Genomic DNA, 23,559 nt, shown 5'->3' with positions numbered 1-23,559 from the left:
CAGCCTCACACATGTGCTAATATTGAACATGGGTCAAGGTCATTTATAACACAACAGCACTTTGCATAATAAACAGTTCGAGTTTTTACTTCTTTTCATCCCATATTGCCATTTAGATATACATGCATATTTTTGGTTTAAAAGATGTTAATGCAAATTTTGCAATGAACTGAGAAATTTGAAAATATGATTGATTATGCTTTGTTTTGGGGGAAGCTAAGGCGTCAGCTAAGTTTGAGTTCGAGCTTACTGCCATACCCATACAGCTACTGAGAGCTACGTTAAGAAAAAGCTTTCTCCTGAAATAGTTCAGTTGTGATTGTACAATAATATTGGAAATTTTCCCGCCAACATGCGATCAAAAGAACAGCGCGGACACTAATCTCATAGCAAAAGCTGCTATCCGATTCAAATTTTGGTCAATGATGACTTTTTCAGAACTTAGCCAATTACCATCCGATTTAGCTGAAACCCTCTCCCTATCCGATTTTAAGAACATCCATGGCCGCTGTTATTGTCCGCTTTAACTAGCATTTTATGTGTATTATATTTTATTATGACTTAAGTATTGTATGAATTGTCCACAAACCTGATTTAGCTCCCATATGAGGCGACATGTCCGTCCGTCCGTCTGTCTGTTGAAATCACACTACAGTCTTTAACAAGTAAAAGCGTGCTAAGTACGGCCATGCCAAATCTTATATACTCTCCACCATGCATCGCATCAAAAAAAGGACAAAAGAAAAGATTTGGTATGGTTCGGTTTGGACCACAATTAAATTATATGTTGGAGACCTATGTAAAATGTCAGCCAATTCGAGTAAGAATTGCGCCCTTTGGGGGCTCAAATAGTAATAAAGAGAAATCGATTTATGTGGGAGCTGCATCAGGCTATAGACCGATTCAGAACATAATAAACATGTATGTTGACGGACATGTGAGGATCGGTCGTACAAAATTTCAGGCAAATCGGATAATAATTGTGACCTCTAGAGGCTCAAGAAGTCAAGATCCCAGATCGGTTTATATGGCAGCTATATCAGGTTATGAACCGATTTAAACCTTATTTAGCACAGATGTTGAAAGTCATAACAAAATATGTCATGCAAAATTTCAGCCAAATTGGATAGGAATTGCGCATTCTAGAAGCTCAAGAAGTCAAGCCCCCAGATCGGTTTATATGGCAGCTATAGCAGGTTATGGACCGATTTAAACCATACACAGTTGTTGGAAGTAATTGCGAAACACGTGGTGCGGATAAGAATTGCGCCCTCTGGAGGCTCAAGAAGTCAAGACCCAAGATCGGTTTACATACGGACGGATGGACGGACATGGCTATATCGACAAAAAATGTCACGAAGATCAAGAATATATATGCTTTATGGGGTCTCAGACGAATATTTCGAGTATTTACAAACAGAATAACGAACTTGGGGTATACTAAGTTCTCTATGCTCGAGGGTATAAAAATAGAGATATTGAGCTGAAACTTTGCACATATTCCTTTTTTTTGCCCATAAGCAGGTTAAGTTCGAAGATGGGCTATATCGGACTATATCTTGATATAGCCCCTATGTAGACCGATCCGCCGATTTAGGGTCTTAGGCCCATAAAGACTTCATTTATTATCCGATTTTGCTGAAATTTGGGACAGTGAGTTGTGTTGGGCTAGTCCTTCTTCAATTTGGCCCAGATCGTTCCAGATTTGGATATAGCTGCCATATAGACTGATCTCCCGATTTTAGGTTGTGGTTTCATAAATGGCGCATTTATTGTCCGATGTCGCCGAAATTTGAGACAGTGAGTTATATTAGGCCGCTCGACATCTTTCTGCAATATGGCACAAATCGGTTTAGATTTGGATAAGGTTTTGTGCCCATAGAAGGCGAATTTATTGTCCGGTGAGTTGTGTTAGGTCCTTCAATGTGGCCCAGATCGATCTGGATTTGGATATAGCTGTCATATAGACCGATCTCTCGATATAAGGTTTTGGGGCCATAAAAGGCGCATTTATTGTCCGATATCGCCAAAATATGCGATAGTAAGTTGCGTTAGGCTCTTCGACAACTCTCTGCAATTTGGTCCAGACCGGTCCAGATTTGGGTTTAGCTGCCATATAGACCGATCTCTCGATTTAAGGTTTTGTGCCCATAAAAGGCGAATCACATGTCTGCTTTCGCCAAAACTTGGGACGATGAGTTGTGTTAGGTTCTTCAATATTTTTCTTCAATTTGGCCCAGATCGATCCAGATTTGGATATAGCACCCATATGGATATAGCAGCCTATCGCTCGATTAAGGGTCTGAAGTTCAAATAAGGTTTATTTATTATTGTTAAAATTTCAGTGATTTCGCTGAAATTTGAAACAGAGGGTTATCTTGAGCCTCCTGATATCTGTCCTAAATATGGATCAAATCGGACTTTATTTAGGTATAGCTGCCATATAGACCGATCTCCAGATAAAGGGTCTAAAGTCCATAAAAGTTTTTTTTTTAATAGATTTCGCTGAAATTGGAAACGTTGAGTAGTTTTACGCTTCCTAACATAGGACCCAAATATGGTTCAGATCAGACTATATTTTGATATAGCTGCCATATAGACCGATCTCCCGATTAACGGTCTGAAGCCCATAAAAGCTTTATTTATACCCCGATTTCGCTGAAATTTGAAACAGTGGGTAGTCTTAGTTCTCCCGAAATCCGTCCCAAATATGGTTCGGATAGGACTATATTTAGATGTAGCTGTAATAATCATGCGATTTATCTGGCCTAGAATTTAAATCTAAAGTTCAATCTACATATATGTGAGCTGTATTCAAATATGATCTCACCTGAACCACACTCGTCTCAGATGTTAAAGGTTCGAAAACGGACATGGCTAAATCGTCTTTGATTTGTACGATCATCATAAATTTATTAACTTTATAGGCTGGAAAATGAATATGTCGACATTGTCCTTTGTTGTAAAATTGCATTTGTTGCGATAGGCCTTTCACCATGGAGTGCAGGTACGGAGTTAAAAAAGTCCATTTCTCTGCACTAAATAGTTACAAAAAATTAATTTTTTTTGCAGTTAAATTATAGTGGCTTAAGAACTATCTGTTTGAGGTCTCATAAAGCTAAAGTCTGCTGGTAAAATAATCCACTTTCTTACAGTTTATTTCTATTTATGTACAAAATTCATTCTGGTTAGTTCCTCCAGTTCGGCCTTGGCGAACATATATTGCCTTGACCTTTTTCGCCATTATTACTGTACATTCTATCATCTCACATTTCCTTGTTTCCTACTCGGTCGGTCATCTGTTTGATACCCACGCTTTTAATTTAGGTTTTTTTTTGTGTATTTGATTCACTGGAATTTAGACATCTACTTGCTCAAAATAATAATAAATTCGATTAAGTGATTTTGACAGCTTTGATTGATTGTTATTTGGTTCTGTAAAACAGATGCCAACATGTGAATTACTGTCAGTTACATAAAGTTAACTGCATGTAAAAAAATCCCCTTGGCAGATGGAAAGATTATGGTTTGCAGCTTTAAGTAACGTAATGTTTTTGTCATATTTATACCCTACACCACCACTGTGGTACAGGGTATTATAGATTTGTGCATTTGTTTGCAACGCTAAAAAGGAGAAGAGCTAGACCCAACGATAAGTATACGGATTGGCTTAGAATAACTTCCTGATTTGATTTAGCTATGACTGTTTGTCTGTCTATACATTCTTGTAATCCAGGTACAGGTCGCATTTTTGGTCCAAGGACAAACGCTATTGATTTTGAAAAAAATCGGTTCAGATTTAGATATAGCTCCCATATATATCTTTCATTCGATATGGCTTTTTATAGCTGTAGAAGCCACAATTTTGGTACGATCCTTACAAAATTTAGCACAAAGTATTTTTTTTTTTTTGATGTCCCAATATTTGTGCCAAATTTCATTCAAATCGGTACAGATTTAGATATAGCTTCCATATATATCTTTCAACCGAAATGCCCTTTTAAAGCTGTAGGAGCCACAATTTTGAACCGATCTTTACCAAATTTGGCAAGAAGTGCTTTTTGTCACGTCCCAATATGTGTGCAAAATTTCATCTTTATCGGTTTAGATTTAGATATAGCTCCCATGTATAGCTTTCATCCGATTTTACCTATTAAGGCTGTGGAAGGCAAAATTTTGGTCCGATCTTTACCAAATTTGACACGAAGTGCTTTTTGTGACGTCCCAATATGTGTGAAAAATTTCATTCAAATCGGTACAGATTTAGATATAGCTCCCATATATATATTTCATCCGATATGCCCTTTTCAAGCTGTAGGAGCCACAATTTTGAACCGATCTTTACCAAATTTGACACGAAATGCTTTTTGTGACGTCCCAATATGTGTGCAAAATTTCATCATAATCGGTTCAGATTTAGATATAGCTCCCATGTATAACTTTCATCCGATATGCCCTTTTAAAACTGTAGTAGCCACAACTTTGGTCCGATCTTTACAAAATTTGGCATGAGCCGTTTTATTCAACGTCCTCATATGTGTGCAAAGTTTCATATAGATCGGTCCAGATTTAGATATAGCTCCCATATATATTTTTCATCCGATATGGCCTTTTAGGGCTGTAGAAGACACAATTTTCGTCCGATCTCCACAAAATTTTTCACGAGATGTTTTAATTGACATCCCAATTCGTGTGCAAAATTTCATCATAATCGATTTAGGTAAAACTCCCATTTATATCTTTTATGCGTTTCGACTTTTAAGGCTGTAGAAGCTACAATTTTCGTACTATCGTAAGAAAATCCTACAAGATTCTATTCGATATTTCAATAGGAATGCAAAATTATAGTCCGACTAAATTTGGTTATAAGTGCTATATATTAAAAGTATTACGTAGACTCGGTGGTGTAGGGTATTATAAAGTCGGCTCCGCCCGACTTTTGCCTTTCTTTACTGGTTTTCTTTATGAGTTTTCATTTTTTTAGCGTTTGCCTAATGGCTATTGAAAAGGGAGTTTAATATGACGTATACGCCGAAATGACCACAAGTTAAAGAATGAAATAAAAATTGGAAATTTTGTGAGGTCATATACAGCAGATGCTAAACAAGTGTAAATCGTTGTAGGTTAGGCACATGTGTAGGTTACAATTTTAAATATTTTATGCTTTCCGCCAAATCATGCATTTGTTATTTGGTCTGTTTTTGATTGGAAATCTGCCATTTAAGGCTTTATTTTTATTTAAACTTGTAGGAGAAGAATGTTGTTGATTAGAGAGCTGTAGGGGAATATGCATGAATTAAGACTTTTTAGATTTACAATATATATGAGCCCCTAGAAGGCGGAATTATTTTCTAATTCGCTTGAAGGGTTTCACTCTAAATATTGTTGTGACATTCAGCATACTTGGCTAGCATGGCTTAAATCAGTCGATAATCTTATAGATCCCATATAAGGGCCTAATCTGCCTATAGAAAATCGTTTAAAGATCTTGAAAATGGAATGCAATCCAAGGAGCATATAAAATTCAGCCTGTTCGAACTAAACACGCCCTTGCTTGTTTCTAACCTTTTCATCCATTCTAACAACATTACTTAGCCAACGCAGCCGTTGTATTTTGATGCGTGTAACAATGCTATCGTCGTCATACAGCTCTTGGTTCAGACGTCGTCTATGTTCTCCATTAACGCAAACTGGTCCATCAATTTTACTAAAAATCTTTCTCTCAAACACTCCAAGCACTGCTTCGTCTACTTTCACAAGTACCCATGATTTGGAACCACATAAAAACACGGATAGTATCAGTGTCTTTTATAGTGTAATCTTCGGTGGAATATTGATATGAAATCAACTAAAGCCTATGTTGACTACTTTGGAATGTGTCGGTCCTTGCGAACAAGTAGAGCTTCTGATATGCTCCACCTTAGGACTAACTTCGTTATTCCGTTTGTTACACCTTCCAATATTGATCTAAGACCATATATACTTATTATCGGCGTAATTTCTCAGTTGATTTGGTGATACCCATGTATTTTGTTCTACAGACTCGACGGTCACCATTTTTATATGACGTTGTTCAAGCATATATAAAACGATTCCAGCGGAAATGTATTGAAGAGAAACAGTAAATCCCCTAAATTCTATAATATGGGAGATTATTCTGGGTATAAAATTTGTTTTATTAACTCTCATATTATGCCTTTCCTATATTTCCTTTGTTTCTCTTTAGGTTTTTGCGTATACTTAATATAAATTCGTCATTTAAATTAATATAACCAATACGACATACAACTATAAATTTAAGTAATTTATTATTTTCAACCGCATATGTTATGAAACACAAATTTGTGTCCCAAAATTATTTATTTACTTTTGGCTGCTTTGAAAACAGTGATTCATAATGGAGGAAGGTATATAAGATACAACCAAAACTATTTTAATTATCTACTAAACGTGTTCATTATAATCTCGAGGCCCAAACTGAAGGCGAATAACAAGAAAATCTCTATCAAAATAAAGCATTGTGGTTCTTTTTTGTACCCACCACCGAAGGATGGTGGTATATCTATTTTGTTATTCCGTTTGCAACACATCGAAATATCCATTTCCGACCCTATAAAGTATTCTTGATCAGCGTATAAATCTAAGACCATCTGGACATGTCCGTCCGTCTGTCCTTCTGTCTGTTGAAATCACTTTACAGTCTTTAAAAATAGAGCTATTGAGCTGAAGCTTTTCACAGATTCTTTTTTTGTCCATAAGCAGGTTAAGTTCGAAGATGGGCTATATTGGACTATATCTTGATATAGCCCCCATATAGACCGATCCTCCGATTTAGGGTCTTAGGCCCATAAAAGCCACATTTATCATCCAATTTCGGGACAGTGAGTTGTGTTATGCCCCTCGACATCCTTCATTAATTTAGCACAGATCGGTCCAGATTTCGATATTGCTGCCATATGGACCAATCCTCCGATTTAGGGTCTTAGGCCCATTAAAGTCACATTTTTTATTCGATTTTGCTGAAATTTGGGACAGTCAGTTGTCTTAGGCACTTTGACATCCTCCGCTAATTTGGCCCAGATCGGTTCTGATTTGGATATAACTGTCATATTGACCGATTCTTTGATTCAGGGTCCTAGGCCCATAAAAGTCACATTTATTATCCGATTTTGCTGAAATTGGGGACAGAGAGTCGAGTTAAGCCCTTTGATATCTTTCTTCAATTTGGCTAAGATCGGTTCAGATTTGGATATAGCTGTCATATAGACCGATCCTCCGATTTAGGGTCTTAGGCCCATAAATGCCACATTTATTATCCGATTTTGCTGAAATTCGGGACAGTGAGTTGTCTTAGGCCTTTCGACGTCCTCCGTCAATACAGCTCAGATCGATTCAAATTTGGATATAGCTGCCATATAGACCGATCCTCCGATTTAGGGTCTTAGGCCGATTTCAAATCATGACTTCATGAGCCCTACAGGGTGCAATTCTTATCCCATTCGGCTGAAATTTTGCATTTTTATACCCACCACCATAAGATAGGAGGTATATTCATTTGGTCATTCCGTTTGCAACACATCGTTATATCAATTTCGAAACCTTCAAAGTATATATATTTCGGATCGTCGCAAATTTCTAAGACGATTTAACGATGTGCGTGAGTCTGTCCGTCCGTCTGTTGTAATCACTTTAGAGCCTTCAAAAATTGAGATATTGAGTTGAAATTTGACACAGATACGTCTTTTTGATGCACGCTAGTTAAGTTCTTGGACGGGCTAATCGGACCATATTTGGATATAGCTGCTATATAGACCGATTTCCCGATAAAGGGTCTATAAATGCTTTATTTTAATCCGACTTTGCTTAAATTTAAAAAAGTGAGTAGTAGTACGCCTCCCGACATCCGACCCAAATATGGTTCAGATCGGACTATATTTAGATATAGCTGCCATATAGACCGATCTCCCGATAAGGGGTCTGAAGCCCATAAAAGCTCTATTTTTTACCCGATTTCGCTGATATTTGAAACATTAAGTAGTTTTAGGTCACCCACCATCCGTCCCAAATATGGTAAAGATCGGACCATATTTAAATATAGCTGTCATATAGACCGATGTGCCGATTAAGGGTCTGAGGCTCATAAAAGCTTTATTTATTACCAGATTTTGTTGAAATTTTAAATAAAAATTTGAACAGTGACTTATACTTATGGGACCACTCAATATCCGTGTCGAATTCGAGTGTATAAGTTATCAAATTTTTACCGGATTGTGACAAAAGGGGGTTTTCATATATACCCGAGGTGGTGGGTATCCAAAGTTCGGCCCGGCCGAACTTAATGTCTTTTTACTTGTTCGTTTTGAGACAATGCGAAATGTCTATCAGTGTTATAACATAATCCATAGTTTATTCTTGATCATTGAGATTGACCGATCTTGAATAATTCGTCCATAAGTATAGGGAATTGCAAATGGGTTAAATTGGTTCATATTTGCCCAGAACCTTAGCAGACTTATCTGATTTGTTTGAAATTGTATATGTAAAGTACATGATGTGGTATATAGAACTTGCTCCTCATAGGATAAAATTTATGTTAAGTCTTCAGGCCAACCATTAAGGGTTTACTTAGCAAAAGTTAAGAAGTTTTCTTGGAAATAGATTGCATTAAGATTTCAATGCATCACAAATGTGCTACATATTAAAGGCTATTCTTTGGCTCGATTGTTTTTTGTTTATTCACTCGACAAAACATTGATAATTTTGCCTTAATTAGCCATGCCATTTGCATATGAAATCTTTTAATATTCCTACGTTCATGGATTATCTTTAACCTTTGAAAAATTCCAGAAAAAGCTTCCAAGCTAAATGCACGCCACCATTGTACCATATTAAGAGCACACAAATACATAACACCCACATGCGCTTACACACACAAACGCAGACGGACACGTGTCTGACTGCCTGCTTGATGCATGTACAGCTCAAATTAAAGACTCATTCAAAAAGCCCACACACGAACACACACACACAAGTATCATAGCTGGCAGCCCCTATGCCCCAGCCCATACATTTTACGAGAGGGAGGGTCAGCGTATAAGTGATATTAATTGACAATTTCAATTAATATTACTTATCCGCCCAATTATGTGCAAATGATGCAGATTTTGTGAAATTAATTACGCCGCCTATTATATCGGTAATTATTTTGATTCTCCGCAAATCAATAAATACCTGACAAAAGGACATGAATATTGATAAAACGGATGAATGGGGCTTTAATGACAACAAAACAGAAAAAAAAAAAAACACTTAAGAGGAACAAAGGTGAAATTTACATTTCGCAATTGCCCCGCTCCCCGTCTCCTTATTATCCGCCAAGTACAAAATGTGTAGCTAAACCATGTCAAACCTTGACAATTTTGCTATCTTTATGCTTCTACACAACAAAACCGCAGCAACAAAAGAATTGAGAGCTACATGATGAGGTTAATGTTGATGAAGATGTTCATGATGTTGATGATGATGATGAGGGCTGATGAGGATAATATAGCCTGAATGAATGTCTCCGCAGATAGAATTTAATGTCAAGGAACCAACCACATTAAGCCAAATGATAGCGAGGCCAAGCAGCAAAAGAAGAGAAGCCTCACCCAGCAGCTCTTTGCTATTTGAAGAGTGTGGAGGGCGGTGGCTGGTAGCCTTGCAAGCAACGCAACATCAAGGATTATGCAGTCACACAATAACTGAATGAGTTTGCCAGTTTGCATGGCTTACAGGCTGGTCGACCGACCGACCTTAAGTTGGTTGCTTTTGTGGCAAATGTTTTTAAATTCCGTTCGCCTAAAGACCGAGCAAGTCGTCGCCATTGTTGGCTAGCCTAAGAAGAAATTGTTTTCAATAAACATGAAATAGATTAGAAATTAGATATGCATGTATGTGTTGAGGTGTAGCCAAACAGCACACTCAGACATACATGCATGCATATATAAACCAATTTATGTCGAAGTTGTAAAAGAAAATAAATTGAAATATAAAAAATTTAAAATTGTTTATAATGCTCCCGAGGAGAAATGCTCAGTGGAAAAACAAAAGCGAATAAGAAGAAGAAAATATGCCATAAACAGAAAATTGCGAAAAACAACCTGCCAACTTATTTACAATTTTAATCAAGTGTCATATCTTTTACATTTATTCTTTTTAATTAAAAAGCCAACCAAACTCATCGTATTTCGCCATACAACGAGTATACAGTTGTCACACTTCAAAAAACCCCCATAACAGCACAAAAATGAGACATTGAGTGGTTGGTATAGTTGCCTTGTCGACCGCCTGTTTTCTGCCGTTTGCCGCCTCTTCGGTCATAAGTTGTCAAATGAAACAGAAATCAGAGTTCCAGAGGATTGCAACTTGTATGCCATTAAACATTAATGTGTAATGTTTAATTAAAGTTAATTGTACGTATGTACATTTATTTGGCAATGACGAGCCGAGATGGGATGACGGGATGGGACAGCACCACTCTCTGTGGCCCATTGCGGCGAGTGATATGATGCGACTCAAACGGAACACTGGAGATTAAAAACCTCATTTCCGTTTTTAAGGCTTAAAGTACGTACTTGAGCGCAAGAGATCTGAGGAGATTTGTTAATTTAAAGTTGTTGATGTTGGGAATTTGCTTGCGTTAATTTTTGTTCTCTCTTGTAGTTGATGTTGCTTCCCACCCTCAAAGAAATAAGTTTAATGTAACATTTTAAATGAAATAATGGTTTAAATGTTTTTTTCTTTTCATTGGTGGCATTTCTAAGCCAAATTGCATAGTATTTTGGTTTCAGGGTTATCGGAGCGTATACGCAACATGACTTTTTATTTAATGTGAAGTATACGCTACGGAGGCCAACATAGCTTTGTTGATAGAGCGTGGGGATACCAAAGTCGACTTTCGACTAATCGATTCGTCGAATTTTTGTTTAAAAAATTCGAAAAGTCAAAGTCGACTTTCAATGATTAAAAAGTCGAATAGTCGAAAAAAGAGCTGCACAGAGAAAATAAAAGCTGCACAGAGATTTTAGTCTATAATTTTGCCAGCCCCATTTTCTTGGCATGGTAAAGTTATATTCCAAGCCACAGATGAATCGAACAATATTTTATAGTAGCTCCCATATAAGGATACATTTCACAAATACGGATTTTTTCACCGAATTTAGCGAAGTCTAGATGGAATATAGAATAGAAAGACTGCGATTTGGTGATTTACTTTTTATTTGGTCTGTTTACTTTTTACAGGCAAACAAAAGATAATGGATAAGAATTGCTATGTTATTGGAGCTACATCAGATTATCCACTGATTCTGTCCATACTTGGTTTGGATGGTGAAGATCATTTTAGAAGTCATTGTCGTTGTTGAAGAAAACTAGGAATTCATTGTACAAAATTTCAGCCAAATCGGATAAGTATTGCACTCTCGAGAGGCTCAAGAATTATAATCGGGAGATCAGTTTATATGGAAGCCAGATGAAGTTTTTGTTCTATACGGGTCATACTTACCACATCTATTTAATATCATAGAAAACGTCATGGTACAAAATATCAGGGAGGCCACCGTAGCGCAGAGGTTAGCATTTCCACCTATGACGCTGAACGCCTGGGTTCGAATCCTGGCGACTTCATCAGAAAACAAGTAAAAGCGAGCTAAGTTCGGCCGGGCTGAATCTTATATACCCTCCACCATTGATCGCATTTGTCAAGTTCTTTTCCCGTGTCTCTTTTTAGACAAACAAAAGATAAAAGAAAAGAATTGCTTTGTAGAAGTCTATGTGTAAAATTTCAGCGAAATCGATTAAGAATTGGGCCACTTAGGGGCTCAAAAAGTAAAACAAGGAGATCGGTTTATAGGACAGCTTCAAGAAGTCACGATCCAAGATCGGTTTATATGGCAGCTACATCAAAACATGGACCGATATGGCCCATTTACAATCCCAACCGACCTACACTTATGAGAAGTATTTGTGCAAAACTTCAAGCGGCTAGCTTTACTCCTTCGAAAGTTAGCGTGCTTTCAACAGACAGGCGGATGGACGGACGGGCAGACGGACGGACATGGCTAAATCGACTTAAAATACCATGATGATCAAGAATATATATATACTTTAAAGGGTCTTAGACGAATATTTCGAGGAAATTAGTATACCCCCACCCTATGGAGGAGGGTATAAAAATTTAAAGCTGTGGTTTTCCCCTCCTAATATTGGCAACATTTCCGAGTTATTACGCCATGTAAAGCTTCTCTCCAAAAAGGTATCGCACTGCGGCACACCGTTTGGACTCTGCTATAAAAAGGTTGTCCCTTATCATTGAGCTTAAATTTGTATCGAACTGCACTCATTGATATGTGAGAAGTTTGCCACTGTTCCCTAATGGAATGTTCATGGGCAAATTTTGCAATTTTTACAACAAATCAGGCAAGTCCAATAATGATTGCGCTTTCTTGAGGCTTAAGAAATCAAATCGGAAGATCGGTTTTTAAGGCAACTATATCAAAACATGGACCTATTGGGCCCAATTACAATACGAACCGACCTGCACTAATAAGAAGTATTTGTGCAAAATTTCAAGTATTTAGATTTACTCTTTCGAAAGATAGAGCCTTTCGACAGAGAGACAGATGGAAAATCGGACGGACATGGCTAAATCTATGTATATGTATTTCAATGAATCTGTGTTTGTAAGTTTGTTCCATTTAGAATGGCTGAACCGATTTTCTTTCACATATTGTGAAGGTTCGTCTGGAGGGAACAATAGCCCATATAATTTTTTGATGTCTGCAGGGGTAGGACCCTCCCTCTTATACAAAAAACTCCACCCAAAATTAAAGGTGAATACGAATAGCGTATAAGAATATGGTATTACAAATTGGGTCCAAGTTACCAGGGGGACGCCACCGCACCAAAACAACTCCCGAGCGGACATGTTAACGGACCATGAAAATTTAGGAGTAGAGCACAAAACTTATGGCCTCATTCGGGAGCAAGTGTATGGGGGCTGTCCAACCTCCATAAAACACCCAAAGCGAAAAACTCCCTTAAACAGACATATTAATTGATCATGAAAATCTGGGATTCAAATTAAGGGTTTTTCGTAGTGAAGTACGAATCTGATAACAAATTTTGAATCTGAGTATCTGTAGACTTCGAAACCCCTCATGACAGACATACTGGCCAATCATAATAGTATGGTAGTGAAATGAAAGGTATTCGCAAGAAGAATGCGACTATGATAGTTAATTTTGGTCCAAGGATCTGGGAGGAGGTCCTCATTCTAGAAGCAGTGCAAGTAGAATACGAAAGTCCAAGTTTGTGCTTAACGGTTAGAAGGGAAGGTGTAAAAAAATCACACAGAATCAAAAACTATTGGAGAGTAGGTTACCTATGGTAAATGAATAAATCTGAATGGTATTCAGATTGAATCGAATGCAAGGAACTATGCAGAGTTTCATCAAAATCGACAAAACCGGCGAGACCATCAGAGAACATTTCAGCGGTGGCTTTCTCCTCCTAATGCTGGCAACATTTGTGAGGTAATATGTCATGTAAAACTTCTCTCCGTAGAGGTGTCGCACTGCGGCACGCCGTTCGGACTCGGCTATGAAAAGGAGGCCCCTTATCACTGATAATTAAACACTGTTATGTACATCGATCGAGTTAGAATCACCTATTGATTCGAAATAGCCATGTGCGTCTGTCTGTCCGTCAATGTCTTGTGATCTCATCCATATAAAGCTTCCATGTACATCGAGCATTTGATATGTCAACGCATTTGCTCAAAAATACTTGGTATAAATTTTTATTTGTTATAAGATCCACATCTCTAATTGAAAATCGCTGTTTTTTGGAAGATGTATCCAAATTTGAAACTATTTTGGGGCGGTAAGAGGGGTTCCAATAAATGACCCTTTAAGAAGTTCAAGGATAACTGTTTGAGAATTGAATAAGTTTGTGAAATTAAATTGGATAAAAACTAGCTTTGTCGTCGACACCATCCTTCTGAAGGGTGAAAATCCCACTTTTCTAAATCTCCACACTACCGTTATTTCTTAACTCAAATTCAAGCCGCTTCAATTTGTACTTCTTTATCTTAGCTGTCAGAAAAGAAAAGAATGTAGCGACTGGCAACCAAAAAAAAAAAAAAAAAAAAAAAATACAAAAAACAATTGAAATTTTAGTTTTATTTTCTGTAACAGTCATCTACAATAATTTAATGTCTACAACCCATTTGTAATCACTATACTGTTCTACTGTGCGTATGAGTGTTATGAAGTTGCATGACAATAATAAAATTAAGTATACGTTGCTGGAACTGAGTTGTTTCTTCATCGAAGAAACTTGAGCAGTCAAGCTGGAAACGAACTTTTAAAATGTATGCAAGCATATGCCAAACACATTTATACCCTACACCACTACACATCCACTAAGGAACAGGGGCAAACTTATCACATATCAATAAGTGCAGGTGCAAGGTGCAAGTTTTATGATAAGGGGCCTCATTTTTATAGCCGAGTCCGAACGGCGTGCCGTCGTTCTGTGGTACAGGGTATTATAACTTAATGAATTAGTTGTTAACACCTAAAAGGACGAGAGAAAGACCCATTGACAAGTATACCGATCGACTCAGTATCACTTTCTGATTCGATTTAGCTATGCCCGTCTATCTGTCCGACCGTCCATCTGTCTGTCTGTTCATGGTAATTCGTGTACAAAGTGCAGTTCGCAATTTTCTTTAAATTTTGAACGGACATCTTTTTTGGCCTAGAGACGAAGCCTATTGAAATTGAAAAAAACGGTTCGGCTTTGAATACAAGTCGCCGATTTGGACTAATACTGCAAAAGTATCGTCATTTGTGAACCGATTCTCAAGAAATTTGCTTCAAGGGGTTTTCTTATGAGTCTCTTTACTGGTGAATTTGATAGAAATCGGTTCAGATACAGATATGCAAATGCAAATGTTGCCCATGAACATTCCACTAAGGAACAGGAGCAAACTTCTCACATATCAATGAGTCCAGTCAAGTTTAAGCTCTATGACAAGGGGCCTCCCTTTTATAGCCGAGTCCGAACGGCGTGCCGCAGTGCGACACCTCTTTGGAGAGAAGTTTTACATGGCATAGTACTTCACAAATGTTGCCAGCATTAGGAGGGAAAAACCACCGTTGAAATTTTTTTATGGTCTCGGCAGGATTCGAATCCAGGCGTTCAGCGTCATAGGCGGACATGCTAACCTCTGCGCTACGGTGGCCTCCGTACAGATACAGATATAGCTCTCATATATATCTATCGCCCGATTTCAACTTCTAGAGTCTTTGCAAGCGCATGTATCAACCAATCTTCTCAAAACTTTGCACCAAACATGCGGATTTTGTTCGAAATCTGTTCAGATTTGGCTATAGCTCTCGTATATATATTCATTCGATTTGAACTAATGCTGCAATAGTATCGTCATTTGTGAACTGATTCTGATAAGAGACTGCCATAGCACAAGGGAGTCTTCTTATGAGCCTCGACATTACTGGAGAATTTGATAGAAATCGGTTCAGATACAGATACGGATTTTGGTCGAAATCAGTTTAGATTTGGATATAGCCCTAGTATAAATGCACGTCCAATTTGGACTAATATGGCAATAACGTGGTCATTTGTTAACCGATTCATTTGGGACATCAAATTGTGGTAGGCCCTTTGACATCCTTCGTCAGTTTGGCCCAGATCGGTCCAGATTTGGTTATAGCTGCCATATAGACCGATCCTCCGATTTAGGGTCTTAGGCCCATAAAAGCCACATTTATTATCGGATTTTGCTGAAATTTGGAACAGTGAGTTGTGTTAGGCCATTCGACATCCTTGACCCGGATCGGTACAGATTTGGTTATAGCTGCCATTTAGGACAGTCAGTTGTGTTAGGCTCTTCTTCATGCTCAGATCGGTCCAGATTTGAATATAGCTGCCATGGAGACCGAAATCTTGGCCCAAAAGAAGGCGCATTTATAATCTGATTTAACTGAAATTTGACACAGTGACTTATATTAGGCTTTTCTACATCCATGTTGTTTATGGTTCAGATCAGTTTATTTTTAGATATGGCTACTAAATAGACCAATATTTAGTTAAACACAATTGAACAATGACTTGTACTTATTAGTATTTGGTCCAAATCGGAACATATTTTGATATAATTACTATGGGACATAAGGTATGCAATTTTCACCGGATTTTGATGAAAGTTGGTTTACATATATACCCGACCGAACTTAACGCCTTTTTACTTGTCTATAACTCCCATAGTATGTCCGGATTTTGATCGAAATTCTACATTTGAAATTTAAGTAAATTTTAGTCTCGACGACTTTACTTGCATACCCCATGTAGTGTAGGGTTGCTAAAGTTCGTCTTCGCACCACTTTAGCCCGTCCTTACTTGTTTTTTAATATAACAAAAAAATTTCAACATATTTTCGGTGCCTGACTAGTTTTGCAAGAATTCAATGAAATCTCCACTTTTGTTGCCATAACTAAGTTTTAGTCTTGTTTTTAAGACAACAAGCTTATTTACTTATGTCAAATTGATTTAAGCAACTTCTTGCGACACCTACTATCAAGTTTGTGCCACTTTGTGATGCACAATGCTTAAAGCTGATTTGAGCTCATACATATTTCTCTTGATGCTGATCTTATTCTGTGTGTTTGTGTGTGTGTGTGGAGTTTTTTTGGTTGGCTCATAATATATTTAATGGTTGACTCTTGGGCCATTCCATCTTCTTAAATAATCCACATAAATAATTTTTATTGGTTGGAGCAAATGTGCGTACATTTAATGAAAGTTATTTCACTCGATTGTCAAAGAGCATAAGAGAGGAGATGGCAGGCTGACTGCTGCCACTACCACTGCTGCTGCAGCAGATATGAAGAGCACTTAAGCAAATTTATTTGAGTTGTTTTACCAAACAATAGGCAGTAAATTCATAATATTACTTCAATTTTATTAGCATTCTTGCCAATCCAAATAATTACCCAAGACGCCCAGACAGGCTGTGGGATGATGCTGATGCTGATGGTAATGATGGTGAACCACATGGACAGCCACAGATTATATGCAGAGCCCTGGGGCGGCTTCTTCTAAGCCACCATGGGCAATAGGCTTTTAATAACAACAACATCATTATCATTTTGATATGCCATTTCGCTGCCGTTGCCGTTGCCGTTGTTCTATGTGGGTTAGATTCTCATTTACTTAGCCCTGATTTTCTTGGAATCCCTTTCAAAGTCTCTTTTAATTCTTCTCATGTTGCCCATGGGGAATTATTGCTGCCTCGACACGATAATGAATTCTGATCTGACACACAGAGAAAGAAAGCTTTTGAGTACTTTTATCCTCTGAGTTTGGGTCGTGAAGAGGCTTTTTGTCAACCTGTCAAATCTCAATGAAATTGAAGTCATAACCTCTGGAATGTTGCTAAGAAGTCAGTAAGGCGGCATCAGCATCAGCATCAGCTTAAGCATCGGCACAAGTCAGACTGTCTATCTTGGCCTGCGTTTAGAAGCAGCAACAAGGCAAGAAAAACAGCGTCAAGCGCCTATTCATTATTAATTTCATTTTCGTGCCATAGAAAATGAAAAGCCACCACACACAAACGGGACGGATGTGAAATGGAATGTGAAAATAGAGTAAAACAACGAAAGACGCCAACAGCAAAAAAATGAAATAAAAGAAAAACAAGCCAAGCTGACAGTAGCACAATTTCAGCACTTGTTGCTGTCCCATTTATGTGTCGTCGTCGTCCCGCTGCTTTTGCTGTTTTGTTGTGCTGCTGCTGTTGTGTTGCGGTCCGCATGTTCAACCAAAATTCACTTTGAATACTCGCACGTCTTTCATCACAATTCCAATGTATAGCCGCCAAATAGAACACAGGCAGTGTGTAGCTGATATAGCTGACTGCCTGTCAGACGCACCTCTTGTTGTGTGTAGATGTGTGTGTGTGTGTGTGTATGTGTGTCTGTGCATACCTTACTCTTAAAACATTTGAAGAATAAATATTTTTTTTTTTATTGCGGCCATTGTTGTTGTCGTTGTTTTAATCTTTTGTCCCATATACCAAATCTGAGCAACTGTTCGATAACACAGCACAGCACAGAACAGAATAGAGCAGGGCATAGTAGAGTAGAGTAGAGTAGAGTAGAGAGAGGAAAAAAAAAAGAATTTTGTACTTCCGTCCGTTTATTTGAGTGTCCGTCCGGTCTATCCTATGTCCGTCCGTCTGTCGGTAAATATTCAAAATAGAAAGAAATAAATAAACACAAAAACCGAGTAGACCAAGAGCTAGAAACACAAAAGAGAACTTGCTTGCCTTTCCACTTGAGCAGTCTCTTCTTTTATATAATCAGGCAAAAAAGAAACGAAAGGAAGGCAAAAGAACAAAAAAAAGAAAAACTTTTTATAAAAAAAAAACGCAAATCAAAAGAAAAGGTGAAGATGAGTGGGTGGTGGTTGGCTGGTGTGCCTGGATGAGGTTCAAATGGGATTATACGACGACTAAGACGAAGACGACAACGACTACAATGATGATAATGATGCATGAATGGCTGTTGCTTGGGACTACTTACACCAGAATACCGCTACATAATCCTTGTCGGCTAATAGCTTCTCCAATTGCTTGGCAGAGACTTCTTCGATGACGGCTTCGGGTTCAACAGGTGCAGCTGGAGCTGAGTTAGCGCTCGGTGATCCTTTTTTGTTAGCACAATTCACATTTTCGGGGAGGCTCAGCACAAACAGTGAACATATGACCAAAGTCAGTAAAGATTTTAAACGCGGAAAATGCATTTTATGCTCCTCAGAACGTAAGAACTAAATTCGTTATTCTTTCTTCTTCTTCTTCTCCTCTTCTTTCTTTCTTCTTCTTCTTCTTTTATTTCAATTCGTTTCCAAATCAAATCATAGAAAGAACTTAATTTCACTCGAACGAGAAATGAAATTCATCGGCGAAAAGTTTTAACGCAAAAAAACTCAGGTTGGGGGGAAATGAAATAAAAACTAAAAAAACTAAGAAAATGCCAAGAATTAAAAAAAAAATTTCACTTTTTATTTAAAATTTTTTTAAAACTAATCTCTCGCTGTTTCGTAGTTTCATTAGCAGTGGTGAAATTTGGCGGTGGTGAGTATTAGCTTTTTCACCTCATTTTCACACTTGGCGTTCGTTTTAGCGCATTCGATTCTTATTTTTGTGTTGATTTCTTCAATATTCTATTCTTTTGAAATTTTTTTTTGTTTTTTTTTTTGTTGTTTGCCTTTGGTGAATTAATTTTTTTTGTCGAATCTTCGCTTTGGTGAAAATTTTCAAATTTTTCTCAAGAGATTTTTGTTGTTTTGCTCATTATCTATAGCACTCGGGCAGACACAGACACAAACACAAAAAAAGATCTTCAATCGCCTATAGCACACCACTATGTGAGTACGCTTGTTTGTTTGTATGTATGGGTCTATCTAATATATATTTTTAGAATCGTTTCGCCAGAAAAATTTAGATTTCTTAGCATATACATATCACACGCAAAGACATACATTCAAATATACATATTTATTTTTTCTTCTTTTTTATATAGAAATCCTACTGAAAGTAGCTATTTCATCCAATTTCTTTTCATTAGCTATTATATGTATATTTTGCATGTATATCTATGGACGCCTTATATATATATTATTGTGTTATGTTTCTTTCAGTTGCTCTCAATATCCGTCTTTGAGTTCTTTGGGGTTTTTTTTCTTAATTTTTTTCTTTTTTCCAAATATTCACAAAATTCTTCCGCGGACTAATTCAATTCGTTATATCTTCTCTTCTTTTCACTTTTAGTTTGTTCTACTCCGTGCAGAGGTCCGCTCGCAACTGACCAATTTTATTTAAATTTAATAAAATTTCGCCAAAGCTTTTTGGGACACTCCACTATTCACCTCAAGGAGTGTTGAAAAGTTTTCATGTTAGTCAAAATCTGCAACTTTATTTCCCAATGCGCAGCCTCCAACCATTATGATCTTCTTTGTGTCTCTTGTGTTTACTGGTATGCTCTCTGTTTGTCTTTTCCTTACCCACACATTCTCTCTCTCTCTCTCTCACTCTCTCTCTATCGGTTTTTCTCTCTTAATGTGAGCACATAAAATCGCGGGCATGTAATAAACAGCATTTTTCATTTTTGTGAATTGTTTGTAAACAAAATTGGAAAACTGCATCTTATGGGAGCACCGAAATGCATTCCTTCGTACTCGCTCAGCAGACAGACATCGTGTAGGCAAGAAAAATTATATTCGGAAATAGTTGTATGCTTTAATTTTCGTCTTTTTCGTTTCAATGCTAATTGATCTTGAATGGGTGTTGTTTTTCATATCGTATATGGCTACACAGGACAACAAAATGTAATGATTGCTGGACATTAGACATAATTCAAATATTGGGTTGCCCAAAAAGTAATTGCGGATTTTTCATATAGTCGGCGTTGACAAATTTTTTTACAGCTTGTGACTCTGTAATTGCATTCTTTCTTTTGTCAGTTATCAGCTGTTACTTTTAGCTTGCTTTAGAAAAAAGTGTAAAAAAAGTATATTTTATTAAAGTTCATTCTAAGTTTTATTAAAAATGCATTTACTTTCTTTTAAAAAATCCGCAATTACTTTTTGGGCAACCCAATATGGAAATATTTTTCCATCATAATCAATTTATTGAAAAGTATGGAATATTATATCTCAAATCACTATATGAAAACCAGTAAGGAAGGGCAAAAGTCGGGCGGTGCCGAGTGTATAATTCCCTACACCTACCCTATAAGTACAATGTGGGACTTATATCCAATTCTGAACTAATTTTGATGGACCTCGGTGAGCAAATATGTTCAAACTATAAAAACTACGGTTGACAAATGACAACACTATGGCAAATTACCCAAAATCTGAGGAACATATATATGGGAGCTATATCTAATTCTAAACCGATTTCGAGCAAACTTCTCAGATAATTTGGTGGTCGTTGAGGAAAGCGTTGTGCAAAATTTTGGCATGATTGGCAAAACAATGCGCTTGCAGTGGCTCTTGGTGTGGAAATCTGGCGATATACATATATGACAGCTATATCTAAATCTGAGCCGTTTTCTATGAAATTCGCCAGTAATATTGACAGTCATAAGAAAATCCTTCCTGCAAAATTTCGACAGAATCGGTAAACAAACGAGCACTTTTTTGCAATATTTTTCAAAATCGGACGAACATATATATGAGAGCTATACCTTAATCTGAACCGAGAGTCGGGAGTCAAAAGAAAAATTCATCCTGTCGCATTTTGAGGGAATCGGTTTACAAATGACTATTTTATTGAATTACTAGCCGAGCCGGGTCCGCTCCGCTGCGCCTTCTTTAACCCTCAAATATCTTTTTAGGTTGGGGACACTTTGTCCTAAATGCGGATATCGAATTCGTGCCGAATCCTGGCGAGAACATCGGACAAAGCGGTGTTTATCCCCTCTTAATGTTGGCGACATTTCAGAGGTATGCCATGCATGGTAATTTTCCCCAAAGAGGTGTCGCACTGCCTGACGCTCGGTTCGGACTCGACTATAAAAAAAGGTCCCTTATCATTGAGTTTAAACTTGAATCGGAAAGCACTCATTGATGTGTGAGAATTTGTTTTTGGGGTAAGGGGGAGGGTCCACCTTCACCCGATATATAAATCGGTTCAGGCAAGTATCATATGGTCATAATGGGTCTGATGACGTCTTTGAGAGGTGGCGTGAGTTTTGGGGTTGGAGCGGCCCGATGGGTACTTAGACTCAAATTGTAATGGCATATTCGTATTCTACCGTCCAATACCTTTTATTTGATACCTATATTGTTCCGGTCGGTTCACTTTTGTTTTTGGGTTGTGTTTTGACATAAGGGGAGGGTCCGTCCCCCTTCCCATACCGAAAAATTATATAATCTATATTTCTTTCCACACCAATCTACACAAAATGCGACAATTTCGAGAAAATCTGTTCTGCCGTTTTCAGTCTATACGGATCAATCAAACCAAGTCCTTTATATCCGTGATTGGCTAGTGTGCCTATTTTGGGTGTTTTTGTGGGGGTGGGGTGACCCCCTCTATATTTCAACATGAGTTTGTATACCAGACTCGTTATCTACTCCCACATACTTTTCATTTGATACCCATATTGTCCTTATCGGTCAACTTTTGATTTTGGGTGGTGTTTTTGGGGTAACGGTGGAGGGTCCGCCCCCTCCCGTTATCAATAAATTATAAAGCCTATTCCTACTTCGTGACCATATTCGTAATCTACTCCCGAATACCTTTCATTTGAGTCCCATATTGTCATGATCGTCAAATAAACCTATTTTAAGGGGTTTTGGGGCTGGGGCGGCCCCCTAGGTACTTGGACCCAACTTTTATTATGAAATTCGTACTCTACTTTTGCATACCTTTCATTTGAATCCCATATTGTCCCGATCGGTCTACTTTTATTTTTGGGTAGTACTTTTGGGGTAAGGGGAGTGTCCCCTGTGTCATTTTATAAAGTACTGGTTGAGCCGCGACCGCTCCGCTGCGCCTTCTTTTACTTTATATAGAACAAAAGTTTCCTTGGAATATTTATTTTCGACAATTAAAGATCTTTCAGTGAAATACAATTCTACGAAAATAGTATATCGCTTGACTAAAAGTTTAACAATATAAGTGCCTTTATCTGAATCCCATATGATCTTTATTATTAGACGAATTTAACTTTGGATGTAAGGTGTACTCCATTCTTAAAATACTTTAATTCAGCCTGCTACTCTCATGATATCTGATTTAGTGGTGTTTTCGGAGGTGAGGTGGTCCCCCAGACACTTGGCCCTGAAAAAATATCAGGATCGTGCTCTTCTTTCAAAAACCATTTATTTAAACCCCATATTGTCATTGGTTTAGGGGAGTTTACAGGAAAGTGGGTATCAATTTTTGCTCTACCCCCCCATAACTTTCATTTAATCTCCACATTGACATGGGCGGTAAATATGGCCGATTTAGGGGTGTTTTGGGAATTGGGGTGGGCCCCCAAACACTAAGCCCGGAAAATATATATGAGCAACGTGCTCGTATATCTCATATATCTATATATCATTTATTTGAACCCCATATTTTGGGAAAGGGGTTGACCCTCAGAAAATTGGTCCCGAAAGTGGGCATGTCAATGTGGGAAAGCCCCACATTGACATGGTCGGTAAATATGCCTGATTTAGGGGTGTTTTGGGGTGTGGGGTGGTCCCCCAAATTCTAAGCCCTGAAAATATATCACCAATGTGCTCTATTCTCATATATCTATATATCATTTATTTGAATCCCATATTGTCATTGCCCTCAAAATTGGATATCAAATTTATTTTCTAATCTCATTTTAACTCCTTATTGCAAAAGTTTACAAATATGTCTGGTTTGGGGTATTGGACCTAAAAACTATGAATATTTAGTTCCACTCTCTTTAAGACCCAAATTGTCTTGGT

General features: G+C 37.7%; 1 protein-coding gene across 11 annotated transcripts in view; it reads right to left on the bottom strand.

Moving 5' to 3' along the window:
• Positions 1 to 19,932, bottom strand: part of LOC106087600 (uncharacterized) — a 91,382-nt gene extending 71,450 nt beyond the window's left edge. For 10 of the 11 annotated variants that reach the window (XM_013252697.2, XM_013252701.2, XM_013252702.2 and 7 more), the window contains exons 1-2: positions 19,838 to 19,924; positions 18,648 to 19,086 (exon numbers count right to left, since the gene is read on the bottom strand). In XM_013252697.2, the coding sequence (XP_013108151.1) occupies positions 18,648 to 18,867 (220 nt within the window). In that variant the 5' untranslated portion in view covers positions 18,868 to 19,086; positions 19,838 to 19,924. Of the gene's footprint in view, positions 1 to 18,647; positions 19,087 to 19,837 lie in introns of all 11 variants that reach the window. The other variant, XM_013252698.2, reaches the window with a different exon arrangement.
• Between the last annotated feature and the right edge of the window lie 3,627 nt (positions 19,933 to 23,559).

The sequence above is a fragment of the Stomoxys calcitrans genome, chromosome 5 (assembly GCF_963082655.1).
Source record: "Stomoxys calcitrans chromosome 5, idStoCalc2.1, whole genome shotgun sequence".
NCBI lineage: Eukaryota > Metazoa > Arthropoda > Insecta > Diptera > Muscidae > Stomoxys > Stomoxys calcitrans.
The sequence above is the reverse complement of the archived record's forward strand: the minus strand, read 5'-3'. Positions and strand labels throughout refer to the sequence as shown.